Below are 23,557 nucleotides of genomic sequence, written 5' to 3' on the forward strand. Positions count from 1 at the left end.
CAAGGACGAGGAGCGGCATTTCCTACCTAGTGGATCTCGGGCCCTGTTGGAACTCTCTACTGCTCTAGCTGTGCCTTGAAATCCCCCCAAGTTCAGCATTTTTTCCACTCTGGCCACTTGAAGATGGCTTTAAGGCTTCTCCCACATTAAGACTTCAACTCCCAGAATTCCTCAGCCCTAATGGTTGTAAGTTGCAAGGACCGGTTTCAAGTCTCTACTTGAGCACTGTTGTAACTTTGGTCATAAATGAATAATTGTAACTCAAGGCGTAGCTGTATTCTCAAATCTCTTTCTCCCTCTCTCTGTTTTTTTAGAGAGTGTTATCAGAGATGGAGGAACATCCAAAGTGATCAAACTGGACACCGTGTGGCAAATTGCAAAGCAGGTGAGGAAATGAAATGGTGATGGAAATAACATAATGAAACTTTTAATGTTGGTGTTTAAAATTATAGTCCTGGGCAGACATTCTAAGAGAATAACAGAAGAATTGGAAGGGACCTTGGAGGTCTTCTAGTCCAGGGGTCGCCAACCTTTTGGACCTCAGGGACCACCAAACTCATAATTTTAAATCCTAGGGACCACTAACTGGTTCTGTGGGCGTGGCCTAATTTGTGGGTGTGGCTTGGTGGTCATGTGACTGGCTGGGCATGGCTTGTATGTAAATATTATAAGTATTTATATAAATATTGATTTTTTTATACAAAGAGCAAGTTTTACCCAAAATCAGGCAAAGCAGGCAGGCAGATTGAGTTGCTCACAAAATCACAGATTCATTCAGAGATCTATCTATCTGCCATCGGCTATCTGAGTCTGTCACATAAAATTTGCTTGCAAGCAAACTCACAAAATTAACTCACAACACACCATGTATATAAATACATTTTTTTATTAAATGAGCAACTTTTACCCCAAACCAGGCAAAGCAGGCAGACAGATTGAGTTGCGCACAGAATCACAGCTTCATTCAGTGATTTATCTATCTACCATCGGCTAGCTCAGTCTGTCACATAAACTTTGCTAGCCTTGAGTCTGCACTGAATAATAGAACCTTCAGTCCTAAGGGAGGTTTGGCTTAAAAGCAGAGCTGAAGATCTAAAGACTAGCTAAAAAAGCAAGAAATCCAACCATTTCCTGCTTCCTAGCTAATCTAAATCTCCCCAAACAGCAGAACAGATGATGGTTGGAAAAAGGAAAAATAGAAATTTAGCAGGCAAGTTTGCTGGGTAAGGAGTGAGTGGCCGGGGAGAGTTCCCGCGGGCCATGTGGGTGGCGCTGTCTTGTGTTTCTGCGCAGCCTGGATTAATTGCTTTGTGGGGGATGCTCTGGGGGTGAGATTTCTCTGTGGCTCACCGGTGGACTGTGGCCCACCGGTTGGTGACCGCTGTTGTAGTCTAACATCCTGTTCAAGCAGGAAACCTTTTACCATTGGAGTTAAACGGCTGTCCAGTGTCTTCTTAAAAACTTCCAGTGTTGGAGCATTTACAACTTCTGGAGGCAAATTGTTCCACTGATTAATTGTTCTAACTGTCAGGAAATTTCTCCTTAGTTCTAGGTTGCTTCTCTCCTCGGTTAATATCCATCCATTGCTTCTTGTCCTGCCTTCAGGTGCTTTGGACAGTAGCTTGACTACCTCTTCTTTGTGGTAGCCCCTGAGATATTGGAACACCTATTATGTCACCCTTAGTCTTCATTAAACTAGACATACCCAATTCCTGCAACCATTCTTCATACGTTTCAGCCTTCAGCCCCCTAGTCATCTTAGTTGCTCTTCTCTGCGCTCTTTCTAGAATCTCAACGTCTTTTTTCAAATCAAAATCAAATCAAATCAAGCTTTATTATCAGAGTAGAACATGTGTGTCAGCTTTGGAAGCCATGTTGAGGTCCGATGCTCCCACGCTGCCACATCTGAGCCTGAGAATGTGAGAGAGGGGAATATATTCAAGTATATCTAGTTATACCTCATAACATTTTTTTTCTGAGTCAAGGTCAGGTTGTGTTGCGCATAACTGAGAGGGAGTCTTAACTGGAGATGGATAGTGATCGATTGGGCCATGTGGCGGATGATTGGTGCAGGGGTTGGATTTTGTAGTTTTTACTTATTGTAAGGAAGCCCGGAACTTTCAGATTCGGGATTCCACAGTTGTGCCAGTTACTATCCAAATAAAAAGGAACTTTTGAGAAGAGGTCTGTCTCTGAGTTATTGGTTGGAAGGGAGTGTTGCTGGAACATTGACATTGTGTACAATGAGATTGGCTGAGCCTCCCTTCGTGCATACCTCACACCCCCAATACTACTCACAGTGAAGACAAAAAAGAAATTCCCCAATCCAGTGAGTCATACTAACACACACACATACACAATCTTATTGCACCATGTGAACTTATTGCACAACACATCAGCCCCACAAGCCTATCATACTATGTTAACATGAAATTATTTTCCATGTTTACATTCATGGCGACCAAAACTGGATTCAGTATTCCAAGCATGGTCTTATCGAGACATTATTGTAAAGCGTTACTAACATTTCACATCTCTTTTTAACAGGATAAACATGCATTGCTCGATATCACACCAGCTGCTGTAGAACGTCTCAATTATGTGCAGTATTTCCCCATTGTGGTCTTCTGTGAGCCGGACAGCCGGCAAGGAATCAAGGCCATGAGGCAGTGGCTGGTGCCAGATTCCAAGAAGAGTTCGCGGCGCCTCTTTGCGCAATCCTCCAAGATGCAGAAGCATTGCAGCCACCTCTTCACGGCCACCATCAGCCTCGCTGGAGGGTCCAACAACTGGTACCAGACCCTGAAGGAGATTATCCAAATTGAGCAGGCCCGCCCTGTCTGGATGACGGAAGAACAGGTAGGTGGGCACAATCACAGGGGAGTCAGGTTTTAACCTAGCTTGTAGGCAGCGAGGCAAGTTTCCCCATCCTGATGCTCTCTGGATTCATGACAACTGCTTCCAGAGTTCCAGCGTGTGGAATGCTGCAGTAATATAACTTTAAAATCCAGATTGCAGTCCAGATTGGGTGGCTCTGCAACGTGTTAGCTTTTTAGTCCAAAGGAAGTTGTTGTTGTTTTTAAAAATCTAGGTTATTTATTATCTGGTAAGAAAAGTTTTCTATTTAGTCTGCTTTTCATTTTTTTTTTATATTAGACATGAATCATTTATTTTATTAAGCTTCTTTGAATAGCTTATCCGAAACCTCTTTAAGTTTCTCAAGGGTCGTCTTCCAAAGTCTGTTGCAACCAATGTCAATTCTGAAATGAACCTGGCGGAAGCCGTCTTGTGCGATGTCAAAGTTGCCATGAAGTCTGAGACGGGGAAGATGCGGTGGGAAGTAGATAACCCAGCTCCAGTCAAAACCAAAAGTTTTCCTGTGGGAACCAAAGTCATTCAAACAGGTGGTCATTGAAAGAAGAGAGGAGCCTGCCTTCCATCCTCATTGGACAATGTGACCAGTGACACCTGAGAGGGGGGAATTTGATTCCTTTAATTAGTTGAAAACCGCAAAAACTGTCAGAGTTGGTTTAATGTCAGCCTGTTCTGACCAAGGCTTCCTAGACCATAACAACGCACACGCTTATTTTAAAAACAAGACTTATTTTATTGCAAGGCTGGGAATTGTTTTCATTCCCAGCCAGAATTAATCTCAAACAGTCCCTAGAGCTAGGCACCCACCTTTCTTTTCTGTGAAGTGCTGCCAATAACAGAAGTATCAAATGAACTAGAAAAAAATACCAACCCAAGTACAAAGAGCTTCAAGAATGAGTCTGAACCGAACGAACAACTTTGCTTCCTGCAAAGTTTTCGTCATCTTTGCCTGACCTTTATACCTTATGGGAGGGGCAATCACCTCCCAGGCTTACTCCCGAGTCGCCCCTTTTGTTTCAGTTGTTCTTGCCTTCTAGCAGCTCTGTGCACACGCGCACTGGGAACAGGCTCCCCTGGTTCCTCTGCCTCGCTGCTGCCAGACTCCAGAGGCTCCAGAGGCAGCACCCTGCTCCCAGATGGTCCTGGCCTCATGTCTGCATCGGATGCAGGGCCCTCATCTGAGTCCTCTCCAGACTCCCGGACTGGTCCCCATTCTTCCCCACTGTCCGATTCCACTGTCGTCTGCACAGGCTGCTGGCAAACCACAACACAGCCTTTCAAGTAATGCACCCAGTGAAAGCATAACTCGGAGGCAGGTAGATTCCTTAAAGAATATGTTTATTTGCATACATCATATCGGCATAGCCGGTGAAAACCAACTCCGACAGTTCCCACGGTTTTCACCTAATTAAACGAATCAAATTTCCCCCTCCCAGGTGTCACTGGTCACATTGTCCAATGAAGATGGAAAGCAGGCTCCTCTTCTCTTTCAATGGCCACCTGTTTTAATGACTTTGGCTCCCACAGGAAAACTTTTTGTTTTGACTGGATCTGAGCTATCTACTTCCCCCGTCCTCTTCCCCGCCTCTGGCTTCATGGCAACTTTGAGACTGCACAAAATGGAGACAGCCAGGTTCGCTTCAGAGTTGACAGTTCTCCAACAGCAACCCTCAACCTTTGGGTCTCAGGGACCGATACTGTGGAGGGCACTTTTTCTGTGGACTGGATGGTGTGGTTTTGCACACTGTCTGGATCCCGCATTTGCACAGATAGGGCTTTACTCGCTTCTACAGCCTGGTTCCTGGTTGGCCATGCACTGGCGCCGGTCCGTTGCCCAGGGACTGGGGATCCCTTCTTCCACAAAATTTGGCTTAGTATAAACTTCCTTCCTTCTCAAATATCCATCTGCTTTCTACTCTGTAATTTTCCACTCCTTTTTTTTCCTTCAGGTGGATGCTTCGGCAGAGGAGAGCTTGGACATACTAAACCAGACCTCGGCCATCAGTGTGGGTGACCTGACTTGTGACAGTCGGGCCAACAGTGATTATGAAGAAACGGACGCAGAAGGAGAACCTTACACAGACCAGGAATTAGATGAGCCCTATCAAGAGGCAGCTCTGAGCCGTTCTTCGGAGCCGGCAGAACAAAACCTGGATCAGGAACTGAATGAGCGTGTGGCAGCTGCTTTGGCCTACCCCATTGACGTGGTAAGGAGAGTCAACCTCCTGGCCTTGAAGGGGATCCTAAAGGTGATGTAGTCTGCACCAGGAGTCTCCAATCTTGGCAACTTTAAGCCTGGAGGACTTCAACTCCCAGAATTCCCCAGCCAGCAAAACTGCCAAGGTTGGAGACCCCTGGTCTAATATATTAGTTTGCCCTCTTTATTTTTCTGACTTCGAGGCACTGATCTGGCAGGTACCCAGACCAATCCCTGCTGTTTTATTGGCAACCTTTTCAGAACTTTAATAGTTTTGAATTCATTCTAATTTCTTTGCTTGAGGAGGGCCTGTGGTGGCTCACGTGGTAAGATGCTGGGCCTGCTCACCACCGAGGCCAAGGCCAGCATTTCAGCGCCTCGATTCCCCGTGAGAGAATAAACCACGGAGGGACAAGACAGGAGCCTCCCCCAATTGCCTACTAGCATTCAGGCGTCAAAGATAACACTGCCTGTAAAAATTCCTTTCACATAAGCAGCCAGCCACCTCGGTGATCCCTGGCTAACAAGTGCCATATGCTAAATAAATAAATATTTGCTTGATTGATGTGAGTCTCTCAAAGTTGGATGGCACACAAGTGTAATTCTTCTTCTTCTTCTTCTTCTTCTTCTTCTTCTTCTTCTTCTTCTTCTTCTTCTTCTTCTTCTTCTTCTTCTTCTTCTTCTTCTTCTTCTTCTTCTTCTTCTTCTTCTTCTCCTCCTCCTCCTCCTCCTCCTCCTCCTCCTCCTCCTCCTCCTCCTCCTCCACTGCCACCGCCGTTCTAGGACTGCATCACAAGCCACTGTTTGAAATCCGTGCCATAAAATGAGTTGTAATGGATATTTTTCTTTCTTATAGCATGATAGTGATCACCAACCCCAAGGACAGTGGCACAGCAATTATGACATCAGGTATAAACTACTCATTTGATGCTTGGTGATGGGTTGGGAAGAATTTTCTTAAGCCTGCAGTTGGAGTCAAAACGCCTGTCCATATATGTGGTAGAATTTGAATTATATCCATAACTAATGCAACTCCTGCATGAGACGTATTATCTGGAAAAATCTAGGTGCCCCTATCACTTCATGAGGCAAGGTTAGTGACTTTTGACTCAGCCAGTGAGAATGAGTTACTAAGATTGCTGATCTGGGTTGATGGCGAACTGGGTTTAACATGTTGTGTGAACCCATCCAGTGCATTCTAAGTTTGCATCTGGTGTTCGAAAAAGTAGCATGCTTTCTCTCGGAGACAAATTCTGGTCAAATATCTCAAGGCCTTTAGGAGGGCAGAAAGCAGAATAACAGAGCTGGAAGGGACCTTGAAGGTTTTCTAGTCCAACCTGCTGGTCAAGCAGGAAACCCTATACCATTTCAGACAAATCATTGTCCAATCTCTTCTTAAAAACCTCCAGTACCCACCAATTCTGGAGGCAATTTCATATGGCAACTAGACTTTTGTTTTTCCTTGAGGACCAGTTGCCAAAATTCTAGTTGCCTTTTGAAAAAGCACTTTTGGGTCAACCATGACCTGTATCACCGAAAATCTCCATGGGCATTCTGGAGGCAAGTCGTTCCATTGATTAATTGTTCTAACTGTCAAGAAATTTCTCCTTCGTTCTTGGTCAGTTTCCGTCCATTGTTTCTTATTGTGCCTTCTGGTGCTGTGGAAAATAGTTCAACCGCCCTCATTTTCGTGGCAGCCCTTCAAATATTGGAAGACTGCTATCAGGTCTCCCCTGGTTCTTATTTTCACTAGACCGGTCATATCCAATTACTGCAACCGTTCTTCATATGTTTTAGCCTCCAGCCTCCTAATCATCTTAGTTGCTTTTCTCTGCACACTTTCCAGAGTCTCAACCATTTTTTTATATTGTGACCAAAACTGAATGCAGTATTCCAAGTGTGGTCGTACTAAGGCTTTGTAGGGTGGTAGTAATACTTCACGAGATTAGATAGATAGATAGAGAGAGAGAGATAGAGAGATAGAGATAGAGAGATAGATAGAGAGAGAGATAGATAGATAGATGATAGATAGATAGATAGATAGATAGATAGATAGATAGATAGATAGATAGACAGACAGACAGACAGACAGACCGACCAAGTATGTGGCCAAGTATGATTGGACACACAAGGAATTTGTCTTGGTGCAAATGCACATAAAAAGAAAGTGTACATAAAAAGAAAAGATACAGTACATTCGTCAAGAGTCAAGAATCATCAGGTACAACACTTAATGATAGTCATAGGGTACAATAAGCAATCAAATCATACTAGGAAACAGTCAGTAAAAATCGTAAGAGTACAAGAGACAAAGTTACAGTCATACAGTCACAAGTGGGAGGAGATGGGTGAAAGGAAGGATGGGAGGATTAATAGTAATAGTAATGCAGAATTAGTAAATAGTTGGACAGTGTTAAGGGGATTATTTGTTTAGCAGAGTAATGGCGTTCGGAGGAAAACTGTCCTTGTGTCTAGTTGTTCTGGTGTGCAGTGCTCTACAGCGTCGTTCTGAGGGTAGGAGTTGAAACAGTTTATGTCCAGGATGTGAGGGAGTCAGTAGATATTTTCACAACCCTCTTTTTGACTCATGCAGTATACAGGTCTATCCCTCTATTAATGCAACCTATTTAATGTGCCTATGTAAAATCTGTGCAGTGCATTGATTTACAACTTTGCCATCTCTTTGTCAGGGAATACGAACATGAAGCGCTGCGGCAGAAGTTCACCCATGCACAGACTTACGACTCTGAGTCAGACCAGGACTATGGTTACGACTGGGGACCTGCCACAGACCTGTGACCATGCCAGCAGCTACGTTGGCCGCCTGCAACTTACGTGGATGGCCGTGCAAAGCTGGCCTTGTCATTCCAATTTTGCTGGCACCCTTCTGAGGCCTTTGATTCTCCTATAGAGCGCTAAAAACATGGGGGATAGGGCAAGATTTGCAACGGCTGGAGGTCCTCGTGTGCTTGTTCTGGGAATGTGATTTTTCCTATTTCACTGTCTTGCCTTAAGTTGGGGACATCCCAGAGCAGCCAGGAGGAACATGCCACCTTGGATGGAAGTTAGGTCTTCAGTTGAACTTCTCCACCGTCCTTTCTTTGGGCAATTTCATCTCAAGCTGGATGGATATCTGGTGCATTCAAGTTACTACTGCCCTTTGCTCAAGATCAAGGATTTTCACTGGTCATCTCAACAAGCTCATAATATGGCCCGGGAGGACTTTACCACCATTTTAATGTCATTCTGGATCCATTTAACCAGAATAAGAAGCTTCAAGCTGCAAATACATCAATGTTTCTCAACCGTAACAACTTGAAGATGTCTGGACTTTGACTCCCAGAATTCCCCAGCCAGCTCTGCTAGTTGGGGAATTCTGGGAGTTGAAGTCTAGATATCTTCAAGTTGCCAAGATGGAGGAATACTATACACAGTGTCATTAGGCCACTTTTATACTTCAAGTGAGGCGGAGAACTTCCACCTCATGTTTTTAACTTGATACACAATACTTTTAAGAAACCATCATTCACAAAGTTGAGGATTGTCTCAAGAATTTTAAATCTACACCTCACATATTGCCTTTCCCCACCAAAGAGGACTATTTTTGCTTACAAACCACACTCCGTGTTTTATCTTTTTAAATCTTTCCCCTTGCGTATAATCACCAGCTAATATGGCTCCCTACTTGGCAGTCAAGAGCCCCTTCCTCACCCTTTCACCTCAGGCCTAAGCTATATAATCTCACACAACCACAAATTAAGGCCGAAAATTCACGAGATTGCCAATTTTGACTACTATACAACTCCAAAATCTCATTCAATCTTCATGATTCAGCTTTTTTTTTAAAAAAAGTTCAATTGGGAGGCTACACATTTATAGTACAGACAGTCCTCGAGTTATGACCGTAATGGAGCTTGCCCATTAGGGTCAAAAGTTGGCATAAACTTTATTAGGGGCAGTATTGTTCTGGTTCCCTACGATTTTATAACTCCCTTTTATAATTTGCAATGTGGTAGTCAGAGAGGGTGATTTAATTCTGCCTTTTTAATCAAAAAAATATGACAAGAGTATTAAGCATATTTAATTACTTTTTAAAATCTGTGTAACTTCCCTTTGGGATTTCTCTTCCCTTTTGCGTTTTTGTGCGCCCGTTGACAAGGAGCAGCCTGGGATGAGGGAATCTGATGTATTGCCTTAATGTACGTGACAATCTTCTCCATATGTGATGAGTGAAGATGGAGGAGGAGCTGTGGCTTGCCCGTCCATCATTTGTGCCTTTTGTATCATTAAAGCATTCCTTTTCAGCTACGTTTACGAGGATCTTCACAGAGAAGAAGACCAAATGTGGGATGCTGACTGACTCGCTGGTTTGGAAGGGGGAAAAAAAAAGCAAGATATTTTGTTATCTCCTTGTTAGTTTAAACAATAGCCTGGCAATGAACAATACTTGCTTTTTGCAAATGCTCAAATCCGTTCAGGCAGTCCGAGGGAGTGTTTTTCAATCTTGGCAGCAGAGGTGGTATTCAGCCAATTCTGACAGGTTCTGGAGAACCGTAGCGGACATTTTGAGTAGTTTGAAGAACCTGCAAATACCACCTCTGACTAGCCCCGCCCCCTTCTATTCTCTGAGTCCCAGCTGATTGGCTGGATCTTCTTTGGTTGCCCTGCACAGGAGAATGGAGCTGGAAAGCAGGTTAGTGGGGTGGGGAGGGAATGGAGATTTTATCCTTCCCCTGCCACGCCCACCAAGCCATGCCCACAGAACCAGTAGTAAAAAAAAATGTTTTTATTATCCTGTACCATCCGCTAGATAGTAATAGTTTTTTTTAAAAAAAAGGATGTCCAGGATGAGATGGATCTTTGAGAATGTTTTGAACTTTCTGAAGGCAGCAGGAGCTATAAAGCTCTTCCAAAGAGGGGAGAGGGCAACCCATGATCCTCTGGGCAATGACATTAACCCTCTGGAGTGCTTTCCTATCTGCCACTGTGCAATTGGCAAACCATACAGAGGTGCAGTAAGTTAAGATACTCTCTATGGTGCGGCGGTAGAAGGTCACCAGCAGTTTTTCATTGAGTTGCTGTTTTCTGAGAAGTCTCGGGTAGTATAATCTCTGCTGGGCCCCTTTGACCAGTGCTGCAATGTGAGCACCCCAGGTCAGGTCCTCTTTTATGGTTGTTTCTCAAGCAGCAGCCTTGTGAGGTAAACCTCTTGACAGAACTGTTTTTTCTCTCAGGACAACCTGGTCTACCCAAATACAGGGAGAAGCACACCGTTTCCTCTTGACAGAAGCTTGCAAAGGAGGGGGTGTGTTGCAAAACCCAATGCCAATTAGCATTTGAAAACAGCGGTGGTGTTGCATCAGTGACTCTCCTCAGTTTGCACGCATGCAAAACCTATACAAATTGCATCAGTGGCTCTGAGGCTTTTGAGGTGGGAAAGGAAACCATTCTTCCAATGTGTTAAAATAATTGAATATTATCAGGAATTTGAATTTGAAGCATAAGAGTTCAAACAACGCAGGCTAATTTGCCTTAGGTCACCACACAGCAATGTGTGAATTCAGCCATTTTTAACCATGGTTTATTACTTAACAAAGAGGTCAGCAACCCGCCAGACTCCAAGATAATAGTCCTAGGGAAAAAAAGAAAAACTAGAATTCTACAAAATCACCTAAATTTCACAAGAAAATATGGACAAGAATGCAAACACAACACAGTGGATTTTAATTTTATTATTATTTTTGGAACTGGGAGCCAGGACATGAATGCTGCTGACCCAGGCTTAGCACATACAGTAAAACAAACCAGAACTTAATACAGTTTCTAAGACTTTCTAGACATTCCTGAAAGCTTTGGAGAGACGTTTGCAATTCTGCTATTTTAACATTTACAAAACAAGTTCAACCTTCAGCTGCCTGAGCAGTTAAAGCTGCTTAACATGGATTGTCTTGCCAAAAGGTGTCAACTCTTACAACTCTTCCCATTCTCAAGTGAGAGCAAGAAGATGCTTTTAAAAAGCAAATAATATTTATTTATCTCATCTTTGGTGTGCAGAGAATACAATTTTTAAAAAAGCACTTAGTCTCACTTTCGCTCCCTCTCTGATCTGTTTTGGGAAATAATTTTAGTATTTTGGTCATTTCCAAGTTTGTATTAGTAGTGTAAATTTTTTAAAAAATTCATACAGTAGCTTCAAAGCAACTTATAGAATTGTCAGCAATATGTTGAAGTCCAGACACCAGGAGAGTTTGCTTCGATTTCTAATAGCAAAGGCCAGACTTGTATGACTGCAGAAATGAATTTTGGGAGTAGGATCCCACACAGCCAGAGAGAATAGGGTAGATTTTCTCCTGTACCCCTAATCTTGCTGGGCCCAATCTTGTAATTTTCCTGGGAGATCTTGACAATGATGTCGCAACCTGATTCTGGACTGAACCACCTCAAAGAGTATTTACCAAATGCTATATTTTCATATTTCCCTTAAGAAATGTAAAATGTGTAAAAAAGGAACACCTTGGAAAATATGAAAGCTTTTGTCCACCTGCTTTGAAATCTTTAGAACTTAAAAAAAATCATAATAAGGAATTCTTCCCACCCTACACCATTCTTCTCCCCTGGAAGTGGTAGTCTAATCCACCCACTTTAGTTCAGGTCTCCCCTGAAAGTGGTACAGTCTAATCCATCTACTTTAATTCAGGTCTTCCCTGGGAGTGGTACAGTCTAATCCACCCACTTTGGTTCAGGTGTCCCCTGCAAGTGTAATCCATCTACTTTAATTCAGGTCTGCCCTGCAAATGATAGAGTCTAATCCACCCACTTTGGTTCTGGTCTCCCCTGCAAATGGTAGAGTCTAATCCACCGACTTGAGTTCAGGTCTCCCCTGCAAGTGGTAGAGTCTAACCCATCAATTCTAGGTCAGGAACAGTACAGTATCGTATGGTTCAATCTCCAATCTCTTGCTTTCTAGTGTAGAAGCCAACCTCAAGCAATAGGCATAACTTCCAAGTTCACACCCCAGATAAATGTCCCCAGCAAAGAAAACCAACAACAAACTTGGCTGGATGGTTCGTGCAGCAGAAACAGTCCCAAAGCTCTTGTGAATCTGAGCCCAGAGGCCGGCTTCCGATTTGGAAGTGCAACAAGCTTAGGAAGCAGATACCAGAAGCCATTGGCCAAGGCAGAACCATCAGAGGAAGATGGGTTGCTCCTGGCCAGTTAAAAGACGATAAGTGGAGGCTGGCATGGTTTTGATATGGACCTGCAAGGAAGGAGAAAAACACAGGGCATGTCTGAAGCTGACTGATGACACACTAGGTTCACAGGGGGAGGGTCTGTGGAGGGAGGAGGTTGCCTGGTCACAAAATGGCTGTCATATGTGCTATGAGCTATATCAGGGGTCGCCAATCTTTCTGGGTTGGCTGCCCAAGGCGGGGTGGTGATGGAGGCGCCTTTATGCATGCGTGCACAGGGCCGCGAGTGTGCACATGAACTGGGTTGTGCATGCAGTGCAAATGAGGCCACGAGCGCCTGAGCAACTCTCAGGAGATGCTGTGAGCGCACACTTTCATTCGTGCTAGCATTGCTAGCTCTCGCACGATGCTTGCGGCATCACTAGTGTTGGCACGACGCTAGCGCGAGTGGGGAAAGGGTGCAGGCATGCACACACACATGCACTGGCCAGCCACTCATGTGGCCCACGGGTTAGGGACCCCTAATCTATATCAGTTTTTTTTTTTTCCCCCAAACTTGGGAACTTGGAAGATAAGCGGACTTCAACTCCCAGAATTCCCCAGCCAGCAATGCTGACTGGGGAATTCTGGGAGTTGAAGTCCGCCTATAGCAATGCTGGCTGGGGAATTTTGGGAGTTGAAGTCCGCCTATAGCAATGCTGGCTGGGGAATTTTGGGAGTTGAAGTCCGCCTATAGCAATGCTGGCTGGGGAATTCTGGGAGTTGAAGTCCGCCTATAGCAATGCTGGCTGGGGAATTTTGGGAGTTGAAGTCCGCCTATAGCAATGCTGGCTGGGAAATTCTAGGAGTTGAAGTCCGCCTTTAGCAATGCTGGCTGGGAAATTCTAGGAGTTGAAGTCCGCCTATAGCAATGCTGGCTGGGAAATTCTAGGAGTTGAAGTCCGCCTATAGCAATGCTGGCTGGGGAATTCTGGGAGTTGAAGTCCGCCTATAGCAATGCTGGCTGGGGAATTCTGGGAGTTGAAGTCCGCCTTTAGCAATGCTGGCTGGGAAATTCTAGGAGTTGAAGTCCGCCTATAGCAATGCTGGCTGGGAAATTCTAGGAGTTGAAGTCCGCCTATAGCAATGCTGGCTGGGAAATTCTGGGAGTTGAAGTCCGCCTATAGCAATGCTGGCTGGGAAATTCTAGGAGTTGAAGTCCGCCTATAGCAATGCTGGCTGGGAAATTCTAGGAGTTGAAGTCCGCCTATAGCAATGCTGGCTGGGGAATTCTGGGAGTTGAAGTCCGCCTATAGCAATGCTGGCTGGGAAATTCTAGGAGTTGAAGTCCGCCTATAGCAATGCTGGCTGGGGAATTCTGGGAGTTGAAGTCCGCCTATAGCAATGCTGGCTGGGAAATTCTAGGAGTTGAAGTCCGCCTATAGCAATGCTGGCTGGGAAATTCTGGAAGTTAAAGTCTGCCTATAGCCATGATAGTGAACCTATGGTACACATGCCACAGGTGGTACGCAGAGCCATTTGTGCCGGCACATGAGCTGCAGGCAAACTTACCTCACTGCACATGCGCGCACCTCACAGCTGATTTTTGGCCGGTTTGAGGCCTTTTTTAGCCTCCCAAAGGCTTGAGGAAAGCTTCTGCAGCCTGAAAAATAGGCCCATTTTGTCACTTCCTGTATTTCCAGAAATACTGGAAGTGACAAAACGGGCCTATTTTTCGGGCTGCAGAGCCTTTCATCAAGCCTCTGGAGGCCGAAAAAAGGCCTCAAATGGGCCAAAAATCATCTGGGAGGCACAGTGCGGGCGAGGGGACGTGGGGTGGGGGAATTGCATGCACATGCACTGGGGCAGGGGTGCGCGTATTGCCTTCTGGGTGCTGACATGCAAGCGCGTGCACACAGTTTTTGGCACAGGAGCCAAAAAAGGTTAGCCACCATTGGCCTACAGCAGGAGTAGGGAAACTTGGCTCTTTTATCACTTATGGACTTCACTCCCAGAATTCCCAAGGGAGCCATAAAAGCTTCCCCATTCCTGGCCTACTGGTTTTTCAGTTGTGGGGGAAATCAATTTTTGACTTGAATGGGACTGTTTAATCTACAAATGTAATATACAAATGTAGGACATATATGTATAAATGTAGGACATAAATGTAGCACAAATATGTCCTACACTTGTATATTAAATAGTCCCATTCAAGTCAAAAAATGATTTCTCCCACAACTGAAAAACCAGTAGGCCAGGGATGGGGAACCTTTTATGGCTCCCTTGGGAATTCTGGGAGTTAAAGTCCATAAGTGATAAAAGAGCCAAGTTTCCCTACCCCTGGCCTATAGCAATGCTGGGGAATTCTGGGAGTTGAAGTAAACCTATCTTCCAAGGTGCCAAGTTTGAAAAACATTGGCCTATATTCATTGCAAATGTAAGGGAAAATCCTCCCTTCTGCCCTCCTCATTCCTCTCTTCTCTTCTTATCACACCCATTTCAATTTGGGTTTCTGGGATTCGATTATTATATCCATTAAAAATTAGGCTGCATTCCAAGAATCCCTGCAAACTCTGGTGCCTTGGCTCGGCCTGCTTCAAAGGGCTGACCTCAATCTTGAAGCCCTGGTCCAAGTTTCTACCTGTCCCAACTTATCCTACCCAAAATCAAGGTGGAGTTTTTGGATTTCTGTCACTTGACTGTGTGACGGCTTGTCTAAGATATGCTTTAATATAGGTAGTCCTTGACGTATGGCCATTGGTTTAGTCGTTCAAAGTTACGATGGCACTGAGAAAAACAGACATTTACAACTGTTGCAGTGTCTCTGAGGTCATGTAATCAAAATCTGGACACTTGGCAACTGGCATGTATTTCTGACTGTTGTGGTGTCCTAGGGTCATGTGATCATCACTTGCGACCTTCCCAGCCTGCTTCCAACAATTAAAATAAATGGGAAAGCTGCTTTGGTTAACAACCATGTGACTCACTTAACAATCATGGCACACACGTAAAATTGGACCTGACTCACTTAATAACTGCATTACTGAGCAATGGAAGTTCCAGTCTTAATAGTCTATGGAGGTTCTCAGTCATCCAGGTCATGGTTGACCCAAAGGTGCTTTTTTTCAAGACACAATTGGATTTTCTTTGAAGAGGTTTCCCTTCTCATCCAAGAAGCTTCTTCAGCTCTCACTGGATGGTGGGGAATGGAAGGATTGATATTCCTTGCAGACAGCTGGTCATTTGCATTTTTTTTAAAGAGTCGTTGAGGCCACTTGGAGGTTTATCGGTGTCCTCAGGGTCACTGGAACCTTCTTGGCTGAAGGATGTTTTTTCTGCGCTGGGTCTCTTCCCTGTTGAACTCAGGTGCAGGCAGTTGGGGATGAGTCCGCATTTCAAACTGAAGTGCAAACGGTTCCTGCAGTCTGCAATTTTTCTGGAAATCCGTTCATACTCCCACACCTTTGGGACTTCCAGTCCTAATTGTGGTTGTAGGTCAAGGCGCACCACCTGTAGCTTTTTCCGACATTCCTCCAAATCAGCTCTAAGGCCTTTACTGAGATTCTGCTTTACTGCTTCAGCCTCAACGTGTATTTGCCATTTCAGACAATCGATGCAGCTCAGCTTGTCCTCCACTTACGACCATGATTTGAAATCAAATTTATGTTGCTAAGCAAGACAGTTATTGAGTTTTGTCTCCCTTTTACAACCTTTCTGGTTAAGTGAATCGCACTGCACACTACTCAGTTGTTAAGGAGAAGGTCACAAAAGGGCATCACATGACCTTGGGGCACTGCAACCACCATAAATATAAACCAGTTGCCAAGCATCCAAATTTTGATCACATGACTGCAACCATCAGAAGCGTGAAAAACTGGTCATAGGTCACTTTTTTCAGTCCCGTTGAAAATTCCATCCCTAAACAAATGGTTGTAAGTCAAGGACTTGGGTTTGCCATCAACCCCAGTTCCAAAAAACCTTTTCACAAATTTGTTGATGTCCGGTTTTTTTTGGTTTGAATTGTTTTTAATCCTCGCCCAAGAAATCCCCAGGAAGAAAGAGGAGAGAGGAAGCTCGTTCGGTGTGGCTTTTTCACAACCGGCTTTTCACAACTAGAGAATCACGCTGTGCACGTACCTCGCTGACCGCCTGGCTAAGGATCTGGATGATCTTCTCATGCGGCATGGCCACCACGCTCTGCCCGTTGATCTCAATGATGCGATGTCCCACGCGGACGCCACCACGTTCTGCAATCCCGCCACGCATGAGGCTACAGATCTGGGCCCAGGAAAAAGTCCACTCGTATGGCTAGCCCACACCCACCCATGTGCCAAGATTTTGCCCAGGCACAATCCCCAATTTCCAAAACCTCACCGTCAATCCGATATGGATTGTAATTTGTAATCTGTATTCCCTCTAAACAGGGAGCTTGGCTTAACTTGTCTCAGCCCCACCCAGACTACTCACGATGCCATTTTCCACAGAGAAACCCAGGGGATATTTTGTGCCAGGCCTTCGGACAATTGCTGTAGTGACAGGAGGGCAATGAACGATGCTGAGGGTTACTTCAGTCTGGTTTTTCAGATCCTGGGAAAAAAGAAACGTTTACGTTGACCTGAAATTAAGATCAATGCACTCCAACAACAGCAGTAACTTGTTTTATTGCTGGCCGAGGAATTCTGGGAGTTGAAGTCCAGACATCTTAAAGTGACCAACATTGAGAAATGCCGTGCTAAATGGTTCAGACTGACTGCAGAATATGGAGAATGTCTTTACAGCACATCTGTCAGGGCTCCAACAAATCTACCCCCATTCAAATCATAAGTCTCTAGCTGCATTTCTCAAGAGTAAAAAAAATTGATTTATTAGGAGTGGCCATGTTGGCGTTAGCTGGGTGCTGCCGACACTAAAATACATCATTCATTTCCCCCTTGACCATGGTCTTTCCCCCACCCCGTGGATGTATATTCTCCAATGGGATACATCCATAGCCAATAGTCATCAATCATGCTCTCCAATAATATTCTTGCCTGCCAACAGCTTTGGGCTGCCAAGGCGATTATCGAGGCATTTGAGGAATGCGCTGCTTTCCCCCACATTCTCTTTCTGCTGGCAACTAAAAAGACCAAAGGAGTATTTATTTATTTTTTAGTTGACAACATCATTTAGCAAAGGGCTCCCTAATCCCTGGGCTGCAGACCACTAACGTGGCCTATCTGGATCCGGGCCACGCAAGCATCAGGCTGGCGCGCGCACCCACATGCCCAGCTCCAATCGCATGAGGGGTGAGTCAGTGAGTATGTGCGTGCGCGCCAGCCCGCTGCTTGTGCAGCCCGGTTCTCCTCTATACCTGCCCAGCTGAGCCACCAAGGTGCCAAGGATGGGGACTGCTGATTTAGCAAAGCCAAAAATGACCATTTTGCTCTAAATCAAGGGTCTTCAAACATGGCATGTGGACTTCAACTCCCCAGAATTCGTCAGCCAGCTAAGCTTAAAGTTGCCAAGGTTGGAGACCCAAGTTCTAGTCCAGTAATGGCGAACTTTTTTGTTGTGGTGTGCCGAAAGCACGCGCATGCCACCACCCACAATGCAATGCGCCCCACCCCCTGCGCATGCGCACACACACGCCTTACCTGCACTGCACATGTGCATGCCTTCCAGCTGATATTAGGCCTGTTTGAGGCCATTTTTGCCCTCCTGGGGGCTTGAAGGAAGCCTTTGTAGGCTTTGGAGGCCGAAAAACAGACCCATTTCGGCACTTCTGGTTTCGGCTCTTCCGGTATTTCTGGAAGGCCTGTTTTTCGGCCTCCAAAGGCTGTAGATTCTTCCCTTGAGCCCCCAGGTGGGTGAAAAAGGCCTCAAATGGGCCGAAAATCAGCTGAGAGGTGCATACATGCACAGTGCAGTTAAGGCACTATGGCTGGGGCTCATGTGCCCGCAGAAATGGCGGTTCTAGCCCAAGGGTCTTCAGACGTGGCAACTTTAAGACTTGTAGACTTCAACTCCCAGAATTCCTGAGTTAACATGACTGGAGGAGGAATCCTGGGAATTGAAGTACACAAGTCTTAAAGCTGTCCCTGCTATAAATCAAGAGGCCCCGTTCCCTCCTGCAAGTGTATGCTACTAGGAGCTGATGACGCCTCCATAACAGGCCTGAACATGAAGTGGGCAGAGTCAGAAAGTAGGTGGCGTGATGGAATGTATTCCAGATTCCCAGGGCTGCATTCCAGAAGAGCAAGAGGCAGCGAAGTTTAGATCGCTTGTGTGGGAGAAAGAGAATGAAGATGGCTCCTCCCGACTCGTTCTCAGGGTAAAGGTAGTCCTCAACTTATAACAATTCATTTAGTGACTGTTTAACAATGGCACTGAAAGAAGTGACTTAGAACTGTTTTTCACCCTTACGACCGTGGTAGCATTCCCCACGGTCACATGATCAAAATTAGGATGCTTGGCAACTGGTTCCTATTTATGATGGCTGCAATGTCCCAGGGTCATGGGATCACCCTTGGCGACCTTCTGCCAAGAAAAGTCACTGGGGAAATCCAGATGCACTTAACAACTGGGTTACTAACTTATTGAGTGCAATGCTTCACTTAACAACCGTGGCAAGAAAGGTCGTAAAATAGGACAAAACTCACTTAACAACCATCTCGCTTATTTTATTTTTATTTATTAGATTGGTATTGCCGCCTATTCGCCACGATGACTCAGTAGAATATTCTAGCAATAGAAATGTTGGGCTCAATTGTCGTTATAAGCTGAGGACTATCTGAGCTGTATCAATCATCTGAAATGGCAAATCCAGGTTGAGGCTGAAGACATAACTCTGGAGTAAACACTGATGCTAGGAAGGGTGGAAGCAAAGAAAAGAGGTTGACCAGCAATAAATGGATGGATTTAGCTATAGTAGTAGTGATAGGGAACTGTGTGGTGGCGGCCTCGGGGGTGGAGCTCTCGCCTCACAATCGGGAGGCTGTGAGTTCGATCCTAGGTAGCGGCAGCTATTCCTCTCTCTGGGCACAACAAGAAAATATCTGCTGTGGACTCATCTTAGGCGTCAGAAAGGGCATCCAGCCAGTAAATGCTCGGCTCCATTCCGTCCCTATGCAAGGGATTACAGGAGCATTCAAAGAAGGAGAAGAAAAGTTACAGTGGGGATGGGGCCTCTATTGGGCCTCTATTGGAAGGCCTAAAGGACCAAATGGGGCAGCTTGCCCTCGGAAGCTGTGGGAGCGCCATCCCTTGAGACTTGCAAGAAGAGATTGGACTGCCATTTGTCAGAAATGGTGTAGGGTCTCCCTCTTGGTCAAGGGGTTGGACTAGATGACTTATAAGCCCCCTTCCGACTCTGATTATCTGTTATCATCTGTTATCCTCCTGGAGAAGGAAACTGCATTTCATGACATTTTTCCTCAAAACCGACACTCACTTCCCATTTTTGGCAAAACCAGCCCATGATGAACCATTGGTTTGCTTAATGACCGTGGTTTTTGCTTAATAACTGCCACAAAAATCATAAGACCGGGCCAGTTACGTGTGTGACCTGCTTTGGATTGTCATGACTTATGAACCTAATGGAGCCTGGCCAGTCGTAAGTCAAGGACTACCCTTTACCTGGCTTCCACAAGGCCTGGAAGAGATCATCAACCGCGATCTTTGATCTCTTGGAAATTATACTCCACCCTTTGCCTTTCTAGCACGTATTCAGCCTGAGAGCAACAACGATTTTATCATCTGTTTTGCGTGCCGGACAAACAGGTCTGAGTTCAAAACAGCCCTAAGCAGGGCTGGGCCTAATTAATATGTATGGGTATGGGTAATATTTATTATGGCCAAGAGACCAAGAGAAAATCCTAGGGCTGGAGGCTAGACTCAGAAGTGAGAAAAGAATATTCTAGGGAAAAAAGGTGGAATGGCGGAGCATATCTATAGAGAGATGATTTGCCAGTCCTTTCTTCTAGGAATCGGAGTCTCCAAACCTGGCACCTTTAAGACTTGTGGGCTTCAATTCCCAGAATTCCCTGGGAGCTATGCTGGCTGGGGAATTCTGGGGGTTTCAGATTACGGATTAACAGAGTTGGAATGGACCTTATACGTCATAGCAGGCCCTACACCATTTCTTTTTTTTTATATATATAAATTTTATTGAATTTACAATTAAAAAATAACATAACAACATTACATATGCAACAGAGAGAGAAAAAGAAGAAAGAAAGAAGGGAAAGAGAAAGGAAAAGAAAAAAATAAAAAACGCTCGGTCTTGCGACCGAAAAAGGAGAAAAAGAAGTATAAAAGAGAGAAAAAAAAACAAAGAGACGGAAGAAAAAAGAAAATACGTTAAAACCAGACAGATATTCTTTTTGACAGTCTGCAAGATCCAATTCTCTAACAGAAATGTCTCTTCTTGAAAGTCTCAAGTGGGGACGCTCCCACAACTTCTGAAGGCAACTTCTGTTCCATGGGTTGATTGTTCTGTCAGAAAATTTATCCTTATTTCTAGGTTGAATCTTTCCTTGTTCAGTTTCTATCCATTATTCCTTGTCTGGCCTTAGGTGCTTTGGAAAATAGCTTGACCCCTTCCTCCTCTTTGTGACAGCCCCTCAACTATTGGAAGACTGCTATCATGTCTTCCTTCTCTTCAACCAGCTCCTGCAACTGTTCATCGCAGACCCCTCGTCTAGAGTAGTCTTGCCAGGAAAGCTAAATGAATATGCTCACATGATTCCCCAGGGATTGAGAGAATACTAAAATCACACAATTGGAAGAGAATTTATAGGTCATCCAAATCAAACCCCCTGCTCTATGCCAGATGCTCATCTGACTACTGAGAATCCAGCCTTGAGTTGAAGACCTCTAGCTTGACCTGAGGGCTGCTTTCTCTTTTATTCTCAAGCAAAAAAAGTAATAAATAGAATTCATCGGAGCCTCGCTTTCTCACCCGTACGATGTTCTGGCACGAGACAAGGGGCAGCCCCACGAGGCTCGTTCCATTGATGGACATGATGCGGTCTCCAATGTTCAGCTTGCCGGATCGCTCGGCCGCTCCCCTGTGCATCAGGTTTGCAATGACCACAGTGGGGAGGATGGATCCCCAACCAGATTCTACAATCACCACGCCTAGAATCTCGCCCTTCTGCTTGGAGATGACGACCTGTATGGAGACACCAAATGGCAGAGGAGAGATCTATTGCACTGAAAGAGAGAGATCAAGTCAGGGGTTCTGACCAGTTCTGGAGAACCGGTAGCGGAAATTTTGAGTAGTTGGGAGAAACGGCGAATACCACCTCTGACTGGCCCTGCCCCCATCTATTTTCGGCCTCCCAAGTCCCAGCTGATTGGCTGGATCTTCTTTTGTTGCCCTGCACAGGAGAACAGAGCTGGAAAGCAGGTTAGTGGGATGGGGAGGGAATGGGATTTTGCAGTAACCTTGCCCCAGGAATGGGGAGGGAATGGAGATTTTACAGTATCCTTCCCCTGCCATGCCCTCCAAGCCACGCCCAGAGAACCGGTAGTAAAATTTTTTGAATCCCACCAGTACATCAAATGTTTCATCCTTTATGGTGCCCTGGGAATCTACAACTGCTACTGTCATCCAAATCAGTGTTTCTCAACTTTGGCTTCTTGAAGACGGGTGGACTTCAGCTCCCAGAATTCCTCAGTCCCTTTGGTGACTGTCGGATGTTATGACAAACGCTTCAAAAACTGCTTATCTGGTTTTGAAATTCCAACTTAGGCCTCTCTCTTCCCACAGCCACATGACCATATTTTAGAGCAAGAGTCTTCAAACTTGGCAAGTTTAAGATCTGTGGACTTCAACTCCCAGAATTCTGAGCTAACATGACTGGAGGACAGAATTCTGGGAGTTGAAGTCCACAAGTCTTAAAGCTGTCCAGTTTGAAGACCTCTGTTTTAGAGGCTCAGCAACCAGCCCACAGTTAGTTTTGTGAGAAACTAAGATTATTTCCAGTTTCCATCAAAAAAGGATCCATAACGAACAATAGGTTTGCTTAACAATTGTGGCATTTGCTTAACGATAACCACAAAAATGGTCATGAAAACAGGTCCAGTCACATGGTGATCCACTTTATAACTGTCACAATTTACAACCATCATTCCAGGCTTAATTAGGGTTGTAAGTCAAGGATTATCTGTATGGCTGATGGAAGTTGGTAACAGACTTACGTACTTCCAAGTGTTATTATACAATGGCACTGAAAATAGTGTCTTATTACCATTTTTCACACTTACAACCACTGTAGCATCCCCATGGTCACATGATCAAAACTCAGATGCTTGGCAACTGGTTCATATTTATGACGGTTGCAGTGTCCTGTGGTCGTGTGACCAGCTTTTGCGACCTTCTGATAAGCAAAGTCAATGGGGAAGCCAGATTCACTTAACAACCATGTTACTAATAACAAATACAATGATTTACTTAACAACTCTGTCAAGAAAAGTCGTAAAATGGGGCAAAACTCACTTTACAAATATTTCACTTTGTAAGATAAATTTTGGGCTCAATTATGGTCATAATTTGAGGACCCCCTGTATCTGTCCAGAAAACGGAACAAGGAAGGGGATTCTTTTAATCTCCTGTGACTTTTTTTAAAAAAAGTCGCTAATAAGTAGATAAAAATGCCAAATCCAGTTTGGACATCTGGCTGACTGTGTCACAAACCTCAATATGAATAACTATAACACAACAACATTATGGGAAAATGGAGTTGAAAAATAGTCCAGAATGAACAGGTTAAAATATTGTGGGATTTCCAAATATAAACTGATAAGAGTGTTGGCACATAACACACAGGATTTAACGGTGGCTGAAAAGACAAAAGTGTGGAAAATTGATGTGGCAATATCAGGGGATAGTAGACTAAAAGACAAAGAATTGATGGAGATCGCAGTTTCAAGACCTGAAATTCAAAATTGAAAGATTATGGCATGAACCAGATATGGTGGTCCCAGTGATTATCGGTATACCGGGTGCCATATCAAAATAAATCCCAAAGGTGCTTTTTCAAAAGGCAACAGGACTTCCTTGGTTTTTGGGAGACAACTTTTGGCACAACCAAAAGGATGATTGTGAATCTCCACAGACACACCAAAAAATATTGGATGGCACTTAGAAAATCTGCACAATGACAATATTTTCATTGTCAATGGCAAAAGGCCAGATGGCTCGGATCTAAACACATATACTATGCCAATGCTTTACAACTTCCCAGGTTGTTGGGAAGAACTCAGTGCAAATAAAGATCAATGCTGTGACTGCACCTTGCTGAGTATATAATGATAATGTATTCCATATGCTGCC

The 23,557-nt window shown here is 44.7% G+C and overlaps 2 protein-coding genes across 13 annotated transcripts in view; one reads left to right on the plus strand and one right to left on the minus strand.

Annotated features, from left to right (window-relative positions):
* Window positions 1-9,375, plus strand: part of TJP3 (tight junction protein 3) — a 50,761-nt gene extending 41,386 nt beyond the window's left edge. For all 4 annotated transcript variants that reach the window (XM_087922704.1, XM_026699072.2, XM_087922702.1 and 1 more), the window contains 5 exons: window positions 315-385; window positions 2,548-2,859; window positions 4,824-5,081; window positions 5,928-5,980; window positions 7,762-9,375. In XM_087922704.1, the coding sequence (XP_087778830.1) occupies window positions 315-385; window positions 2,548-2,859; window positions 4,824-5,081; window positions 5,928-5,980; window positions 7,762-7,870 (803 nt within the window). In that variant the 3' untranslated portion in view covers window positions 7,871-9,375. The remainder of the gene's footprint in view (window positions 1-314; window positions 386-2,547; window positions 2,860-4,823; window positions 5,082-5,927; window positions 5,981-7,761) is intronic.
* The window catches only part of LOC113435321 (amyloid-beta A4 precursor protein-binding family A member 3), a 29,336-nt gene continuing 14,698 nt past the window's right edge, over window positions 8,920-23,557 (minus strand). For all 9 annotated transcript variants that reach the window (XR_003373897.2, XR_015741302.1, XM_026699071.2 and 6 more), the window contains exons 9-12: window positions 21,179-21,391; window positions 16,708-16,827; window positions 16,378-16,518; window positions 8,920-12,329 (exon numbers count right to left, since the gene is read on the minus strand). Coding sequence is in view for 7 of the 9 variants with exons in the window: in XM_026699071.2 (XP_026554856.2) it covers window positions 12,258-12,329; window positions 16,378-16,518; window positions 16,708-16,827; window positions 21,179-21,391 (546 nt within the window). In the remaining 2 variants the exon portion in view is untranslated. The remainder of the gene's footprint in view (window positions 12,330-16,377; window positions 16,519-16,707; window positions 16,828-21,178; window positions 21,392-23,557) is intronic.

Source organism: Pseudonaja textilis, chromosome 1, assembly GCF_049901715.1.
Source record: "Pseudonaja textilis isolate UNSWEBS1 chromosome 1, rPseTex1.2, whole genome shotgun sequence".
In the NCBI taxonomy this organism is placed as follows: Eukaryota; Metazoa; Chordata; class Lepidosauria; order Squamata; family Elapidae; genus Pseudonaja; species Pseudonaja textilis.